Below are 9608 nucleotides of genomic sequence, written 5' to 3'. Positions count from 1 at the left end.
GGGGACGCCGTGGGCACAGGGGGATATAAATGACGACCGGGACACCGGGACACAAGGAATATAAATGACGCCCGGGACGCTCAAAGAGAAATCACAGACTGGGACACCGGGACACAAATGACGACCGGGACACAGGGAATATAAATGACGACCGGGACACAGGGACATAACTACAAGGGGGACGCCGGGGTGCACAGGGGGATATATAAATGACGATGGCGACTCAGGGAATGGTCGATTAGCAATCACCATCAACAAAGCTCAAGGGCAATCATTAGAATCATGAGGTATAGATCTGAATACGGATTGTTTTCCCATGGACCATTATATGTTGCATGTTCAAGAGTCGGTAAACCTGACAATCTATTTATATGCACAAACAATGGGACAGCAAAGAATGTTGTATATTCGCAAGTTTTACGTAGTTAAAAACATATATATATATATATATATATATATATATATATATATATATATATATATATATATATATATATATATATATATATATATATATATATATATATATATATATATATATATATATATATATATATCTATCTATCTATATTCACAGGTGGGACATAGGGACACAACTACAATGGCGCGTAACTAATATGGCGCGTAACGACTTACGCGCGCGGGGGGGCTTGGGGGGGGCGCGAAGCGCCACCCAACAGCTAGTATATATATCTATATATATAAAAATAAGTTGTCTGTGGATGGATGGATGGATGGATGTGTGGATGGATGTGTCAGGTGACGTCACCTGAAAAAACTGGATTAGGTGACGTCAAAACTGAAAAAACTAAAAAAAGGCAAAAACTACAAAAAAAAACTAAAAACTAATAAAAAAAATAAAAAAGCTAAAAAACTAAAAAAACTATAAAGGTAAAAACCAATAAAAAACTAAAAAAAAAACTGAAAAAACTAAAAAAAGGCAAAAACTACAAAAAAAAACTAAAAACTAATAAAAAAAGTAAAAAAGCTAAAAAACTAAAAAAACTAAAAAAACTAAAAAAAGGTAAAAAAATAAAAAAAATAAAAAATAAAAAAAAACTAAAAAAAAGGAAAAAACTGAAAAATAAGCTAAAATAAAGGTAAAAACCAATAAAAAACTAAAAAAAAAAAAAGGAAAAAACTAATAAATGACGACACTCAAAGAGAAAGCGACCAGGACAAAAGGAATGTTCGATTAGCAATCAACAAAGCACCGGGACACAGGGAGTATAAATGACGACCAGGACATAAGTAAAAAAAAAAATATATATAAAAATAAGTTGTCTGTCTGTGGATGTGTGGATGGATGTGTGGATGGATGTGTCAGGTGACGTCACCTGAAAAAACTGGATTAGGTGACGTCAAAACTGAAAAAACTAAAAAAGGCAAAAACTACAAAAAAAAACTAAAAACTAATAAAAAAAATAAAAAAGCTAAAAAACTAAAAAAACTATAAAGGTAAAAACCAATAAAAAACTAAAAAAAAAACTGAAAAAACTAAAAAAAGGCAAAAACTACAAAAAAAAACTAAAAACTAATAAAAAAAGTAAAAAAGCTAAAAAACTAAAAAAACTAAAAAAACTAAAAAAAGGTAAAAAAATAAAAAAAATAAAAAATAAAAAAAAACTAAAAAAAAGGAAAAAACTGAAAAATAAGCTAAAATAAAGGTAAAAACCAATAAAAAACTAAAAAAAAAAAAGGAAAAAACTAATAAATGACGACACTCAAAGAGAAAGCGACCAGGACAAAAGGAATGTTCGATTAGCAATCAACAAAGCACCGGGACACAGGGAGTATAAATGACGACCAGGACATAAGTAAAAAAAAAAAACTATCTATATATATAAAAATAAGTTGTCTGTGGATCTGTGGATCGTGGATCAGGTGACGTCACCTGAAAAAACTGGATCAGGTGACGTCAAAACTGAAAAAACTAAAAAAAGGCAAAAACTACAAAAAAAACTAAAAACTAATAAAAAAAATAAAAAAGCTAAAAAACTAAAAAAACTAAAAAAAGGCAAAAACTACAAAAAAAACTAAAAACTAATAAAAAAGCTAAAAAACTAAAAAAACTAAAAAAAAGGCAAAAACTACAAAAAAACTAAAAACTAATAAAAAAAATAAAAAAGCTAAAAAACTAAAAAAACTAAAAAAAGGTAAAAAACTAAAAAATAAATAACGACCGGGACACAGGGACACAACTAAAACGGGGACACCGGGGGAAACAGGGGGATATAAATGACGACCGGGACAAAAAAACTAAAAAGAAATAAAAACTAAAAACTAATAAAAAAAACTAAAAAATCTAAAAATCTAAATAAGCTAAAAAAGAAAAAAAAGGAAAAAAATAAAGGAGAAAAACAAAACTAAAAAACGAATGTATATACAGACCGGGACACCGGGATACAAATGATGACCGGGACCCGGGACACAGGGAATATAAATGACGACCGGGACACAGGGACACAACTACAACGGGGACACCAGGGGAAACAGGGGGATAACCTGACAATCTATTTATATGCAAAGACAATGGGACAGCAAAGAATGTTGTATATTCGCAAGTTTATATAACATAGGGACACAACTACAATGGCGCGTAACTATTATGGCGCGTAACGACTTACGCGCGCGGGGGGGCTTGGGGGGGGCGCGAAGCGCCCCCACCAACTAGGTGTTGGGGTGGCGCGAAGCGCCACCCCAACAGCTAGTATATATATATATATATATATATATATATCTTCTATATATATAAAAATAAGTTGTCTGTCTGTCTGTGGATGTGTGGATCAGGTGACGTCACCTGAAAAAACTGGATCAGGTGACATCAAAACTGAAAAAACTAAAAAAAGGCAAAAACTACAAAAAAAACTAAAAACTAATAAAAAAAATAAAAAAGCTAAAAAACTAAAAAAAACTAAAAAAAGGCAAAAACTACAAAAAAAACTAAAAACTAATAAAAAAGCTAAAAAACTAAAAAAACTAAAAAAAGGCAAAAACTACAAAAAAAACTAAAAACTAATAAAAAAAATAAAAAAGCTAAAAAACTAAAAAAACTAAAAAAACTAAAAAAGGTAAAAAACTAAAAAAACTAAAAACTAAAAAAAACTAAAAAAAAAGGAAAAAACTGAAAAATAAGCTAAAATAAAAGTAAAAACCAATAAAAAACTAAAAAAAAAACTGAAAAACTAAAAAAAGGCAAAAACTACAAAAAAAAACTAAAAACTAATAAAAAAAGTAAAAAAGCTAAAAAACTAAAAAAACTAAAAAACTAAAAAAAGGTAAAAAACTAAAAAAAATAAAAAATAAAAAAAAATAAAAAAAAGGAAAAAACTGAAAAATAAGCTAAAATAAAGGTAAAAACCAATAAAAAACTAAAAAGAAAAAAAGGAAAAAACTAAAAAAAATTTTCATCTAAAAAACTAAAAAAAACTAAAAAAGGTAAAAACTAAAAGAACTAAAAAAGAAAAAAATAAATGACGAAACTCAAAGAGAAAGCGACCAGGACAAAAGGAATGTTCGATTAGCAATCAACAAAGCACCGGGACACAGGGAGTATAAATGACGACCAGGACATAAGTAAAAAAAAAAAACTATCTATATATATAAAAATAAGTTGTCTGTGGATCTGTGGATCGTGGATCAGGTGACGTCACCTGAAAAAACTGGATCAGGTGACGTCAAAACTGAAAAAACTAAAAAAAGGCAAAAACTACAAAAAAAACTAAAAACTAATAAAAAAAATAAAAAAGCTAAAAAACTAAAAAAACCAAAAAAAGGCAAAAACTACAAAAAAACTAAAAACTAATTAAAAAGCTAAAAAACTAAAAAAACTAAAAAAAAGGCAAAAACTACAAAAAAAACTGAAAACTAATAAAAAAAATAAAAAAGCTAAAAAACTAAAAAAACTAAAAAAAGGTAAAAAACTAAAAAAACTAAAAACTAAAAAAAACTAAAAAAAGGGAAAAAACTGAAAAATAAGCTAAAATAAAGGTAAAAACCAATAAAAAACTAAAAAAAAAACTGAAAAAACTAAAAAAAGGCAAAAACTACAAAAAAACTAAAAACTAATAAAAAAAGTAAAAAAGCTAAAAAACTAAATGACGACACTCAAAGAGAAAGCGACCAGGACAAAAGGAATGTTCGATTAGCAATCAACAAAGCACCGGGACACAGGGAGTATAAATGACGACCAGGACATAAGTAAAAAAAAAATTAACAAAACTAAAAAGAAGGTAAAAACTACAAAAAAACTAAAAAGAAAAAAAAACTAAAAACTAATAAAAAAACTAAAAAATCTAAAAATCTAAATAAACTAAAAAAGAAAAAAAAAGGAAAAAAATAAAGGAGAAAAACAAAACTAAAAAACGAATGTATATACAGACCGGTACACCGGGATACAAATGACGACCGGGACACAGGGAATATAAATGACGACCGGGACACAGGGACACAACTACAACGGGGACACCGGGGGAAACAGGGGAATATAAATGACGACCGGGACAAAAAAACTAAAAAGAAAAAAAAACTAAAAACTAATAAAAAAACTAAAAAATCTAAAAATCTAAATAAGCTAAAAAAGAAAAAAAAAGGAAAAAAATAAAGGAGAAAAACAAAACTAAAAAACGAATGTATATACAGACCGGGACACCGGGATACAAATGACGACCGGGACACAGGGAATATAAATGACGACCGGGACACAGGGACACAACTACAACAACCATTATATGTTGCATGTTCAAGAGTCGGTAAACCTGACAATCTATTTATATGCAAAGACAATGGGACAGCAAAGAATGTTGTATATTCGCAAGTTTTACGTAGTTAAAACCATATATATATATATATATATATATATATATATATATATATATATATATATATATATATATATATCTATATATATAAAAATAAGTTGTCTGTGGATGGATGGATGGATCAGGTGACGTCACCTGAAAAAACTGGATCAGGTGACGTCAAAACTGAAAAAACTAAAAAAAGGCAAAAACTACAAAAAAAACTAAAAACTAATAAAAAAAATAAAAAAGCTAAAAAACTAAAAAAACTATAAAGGTAAAAACCAATAAAAAACTAAAAAAAAAACTGAAAAAACTAAAAAAAGGCAAAAACTACAAAAAAAAACTAAAAACTAATAAAAAAAGTAAAAAAGCTAAAAAACTAAAAAAACTAAAAAAACTAAAAAAAGGTAAAAAACTAAAAAAAATAAAAAATAAAAAAAAAACTAAAAAAAAGGAAAAAACTGAAAAATAAGCTAAAATAAAGGTAAAAACCAATAAAAAACTAAAAAAAAAAAAGGAAAAAACTAATAAATGACGACACTCAAAGAGAAAGCGACCAGGACAAAAGGAATGTTCGATTAGCAATCAACAAAGCACCGGGACACAGGGAGTATAAATGACGACCAGGACATAAGTAAAAAAAAAAAACTAACTATATATATAAAAATAAGTTGTCTGTGGATCTGTGGATCGTGGATCAGGTGACGTCACCTGAAAAAACTGGATCAGGTGACGTCAAAACTGAAAAAACTAAAAAAAGGCAAAAACTACAAAAAAAAACTAAAAACTAATAAAAAAAATAAAAAAGCTAAAAAACTAAAAAAACTAAAAAAAGGCAAAAACTACAAAAAAAAGGTAAAAAACTAAAAAAACTAAAAACTAAAAAAAACTAAAAAAGGTAAAAACTAAAAGAACTAAAAAAGAAAAAAATAAATGACGACACTCAAAGAGAAAGCGACCAGGACAAAAGGAATGTTCGATTAGCAATCAACAAAGCACCGGGACACAGGGAGTATAAATGACGACCAGGACACAAGTAAAAAAAAAAATTAACAAAACTAAAAAGAAGGTAAAAACTACAAAAAAACTAAAAAGAAAAAAAAACTAAAAACTAATAAAAAAACTAAAAAATCTAAAAATCTAAATAAACTAAAAAAGAAAAAAAAAGGAAAAAAAATAAAGGAGAAAAACAAAACTAAAAAACGAATGTATATACAGACCGGTACACCGGGATACAAATGACGACCGGGACACAGGGAATATAAATGACGACCGGGACACAGGGACACAACTACAACGGGGACACCGGGGGAAACAGGGGGATATAAATGACGACCGGGACAAAAAAACTAAAAAGAAAAAAAAACTAAAAACTAATAAAAAAACTAAAAAATCTAAAAATCTAAATAAGCTAAAAAAGAAAAAAAAAGGAAAAAAATAAAGGAGAAAAACAAAACTAAAAAACGAATGTATATAGAGACCGGGACACCGGGATACAAATGACGACCGGGACCCGGGACACAGGGAATATAAATGACGACCGGGACACAGGGACACAACTACAACGGGGACACCAGGGGAAACAGGGGGATATAAATGACGACCGGGACACCGGGACAGGGAATGGTCGATTAGCAATCACCATCAACAAAGCTCAAGGGCAATCATTAGAATCATGAGGTATAGATCTGAATACAGATTGTTTTCCCATGGACCATTATATGTTGCATGTTCAAGAGTCGGTAAACCTGACAATCTATTTATATGCAAAGACAATGGGACAGCAAAGAATGTTGTATATTCGCAAGTTTTACGTAGTTAAAACCATATATATATATATATATATATATATATATATATATATATATATATATATATATATATATATATATATATATATATATATATCTATATTCACAGGTGGGACATAGGGACACAACTACAATGGCACGTAACTATTATGGCGCGTAACGACTTACGCGCGCGGGGGGGCTTGGGGGGGCGCGAAGCGCCCCCACCAACTAGGTGTTGGGGTGGCGCGAAGCGCCACCCCAACAGCTAGTATATATATATATATATATATATATATATATATATATATATATATATATATATATATATATATATATATATATATATATATATATATATATATATATATATAAATAAGTTGTCTGTCTGTGTGTCTGTCTGTCTGTCAGGTGACGTCATGTTTCTGTGTTGACTGAGGTCATGAAGTTAGTTGTCGTCATTTTTGCTTTGACGGTGATACAACATTAACAGCTTTTTTTTCGCTTTGCAAAAATGATTCTTTTGCAAAAAAAACTGCTGTATACTGAAGTGCCTTCGTATTACACGTGGAATACTAAAAATAAAGTATTTGGCTGGAAGATACATAAGCAGTAATGAAACTGTTTGGCAAATTCTTTCATTTCCGATACATGAACGTAGTCCAGCTGTTGTTCACTTAGCGGTACATTTACAGAATGGTCAACGTGTTTATTTCTCGGAAACCAACGTGCAACAAAGAGCCCTGAATCCACCGAATACAAAATTAACAGCTTCTTTTTCGCTTTGCAAAAATGATTCTTTTGCAAAAAAACTGCTGTATACTGAAGTGCCTTCGTGTTACATGTGGAATACTAAAAATAAAGTATTTGAACGTTGAAAACAGGGTATGTCAGTCGACGGCCAACCTACCATCTTCAAAGATACCACGATAGGAAAACTCTACATCGTTCACCCCAATCAACATGAATGCTTCTTTTTACGCCTGCTTTTGGTGAATGTACCCGGTCCGACATCCTTTGAGTATTTGAGAACTGTAAACGGTACTATACATGACACTTACCGTAGTGCATGCCAAGCTCTGAATTTATTGGAGAATGACCAACACTGGGATAACTGCATCAATGACGCGTGCGAAACGTCAACCCCAAGTCAATTCGTGCATTGTTTGGCATCATTTTAACAACTTGCTCTCCATCAGCTCCTACAGAGTTATGGGAAAAATATAAGTCAAAAATGTCCGAAGATATACTCCATCGAAAACAGTTAGAGACGTCAGATATGACTTTTGATTTTACATCACAAATTTATAACTACACTTTAGTTATTATAGAAGATTTGTGCGCACGTATGGCAAACAAACCTCTACAGGATTTAAGAATGCCTTCACCTAACCGTATTGCTGCTGTTTCGACATGTGTAGAATTGGATCGTGAACAAAGTTACAGTACGAGTGATCTATTGTCGTATGTACAAAATAACATTTCCAAGTTAACGTCGGAACAAAAAGACATTTATGATACGATAATGCATTGTGTCGATAACAACGTTGGAGAAATTTTGTTTTTGGATGCGCCAGGAGGTACTGGTAAAACATTTGTGATAAAACTGATTCTGGCATCAATTCGATCAAAAAATGATATAGCGTTGGCAATTGTGTCGTCCGGAATAGCCGCAACATTGCTGCCTGGTGGAAGAACTGCTCATTCCGCTTTGAAATTGCCTCTGAATTTGCATTCTACAGAAACTCCCAAGTGCAATATTTCCAAATCATCTGGGATGGGTAAAGTATTGTAGCAATGCAAACTTATTATTTGGGATGAGTGCACAATGGCACACAAAAAATCGCTCGAGGCTCTGGATCAATGCTTGAAAGATTTGAGAGGGAAGTCGAAACCCTTTGGCAGCACATTAATATTGCTCACGGGAGATTTCAGGCAAACATTACCTTTAATACCTAGATCAACTCCTGCAGACCAAAAAAAATTTTCAGATCAATTGCTGACAATTGGAAACGGAAAGCTCCCAGTAGACTCAATTTCAGGACGTATACAACTACCTGCTGATTTCTGTAATTTAGCAAGTGTAATTATTCGAAAGTTTTACGCAGTTAATTTGTATTGTATCTATCTATCTATCTATCTATATAAAAACGAGTTGTGTGGATGCATGTTTGTTTGTTTGTAAAAAGAGCGTTTGCATATGACGTCATTATAAGTATATACGGCTTTGTATATGCACAGACAATGGGAAAGCCAAGAATGTTGTTTATTCGCAATTTTTACGTAGTTTGAAACACATATATAAATCTATCTATATTCACAGGTGGGACAAAGGGACACAACTACAATGGCGCATAACTAATATGGCGCGTAACGACTTACGCGCCTGGGGGGGCTTGGGGGGCGTGAAGCGCCCCACCAACTAGGTGTTGGGGTGGCGCGAAGCACCACCCCAACAGCTAGTATATATATATAAATAAGTTGTCTGTCTGTGTGTCTGTCTGTCAGGTGACGTCATGTTTCTGTGTCGACTGACGTCATGAAGTTAGTTGTCGTCATTTTTGTTATGACGGTGACGTCATTAATGGTATTTAAGACATGCGTTCACGGAAAACTGTTTAATTGTAAAATGACTGAAGAACCTACAATGGCAACAGCCGAGGAAGCTGCTCAAAGAGTCTATGCCAAAAAACTTGCTGCTGATAGAGAAAGTAAGAAAAGAAAGCGTGGATATAACCGGGAATATAAATGACGACCGGGACACAGGGACACAACTACGACGGGGACGCCGGGGGCACAGGCGGGATATATAATTGACGACTGAGACACAGGGATTGTTTGAATAGAAATTACAGACCGGGACACCGGGACACAAATGACGACCGGGACACTGGGACACAGGGAATATAAATGACGACCGGGACACTCAAAGAGAAATTACAAACTGGGACACCAGGACACAAATGACGACCGGGACACAGGGAATATAAATGCTATTTATATGCACAGACAA

The 9608-nt window shown here is 32.1% G+C and overlaps 1 protein-coding gene across 1 annotated transcript in view; it reads left to right on the top strand.

Annotated features, from left to right (window-relative positions):
• The first annotated feature begins 7943 nt into the window (after window positions 1-7943).
• The window catches only part of LOC136036912 (ankyrin-1-like), an 11927-nt gene continuing 10262 nt past the window's right edge, over window positions 7944-9608 (top strand). Inside the window, exon 1 of the mRNA XM_065719329.1 lies at window positions 7944-8040. Within this exon, the coding sequence (XP_065575401.1) occupies window positions 7944-8040 (97 nt within the window). The remainder of the gene's footprint in view (window positions 8041-9608) is intronic.

This window comes from Artemia franciscana, chromosome 1 (genome assembly GCF_032884065.1).
Source record: "Artemia franciscana chromosome 1, ASM3288406v1, whole genome shotgun sequence".
Taxonomy (NCBI): Eukaryota; Metazoa; Arthropoda; class Branchiopoda; order Anostraca; family Artemiidae; genus Artemia; species Artemia franciscana.
This window is presented reverse-complemented; position numbering and strand designations above follow the sequence as displayed.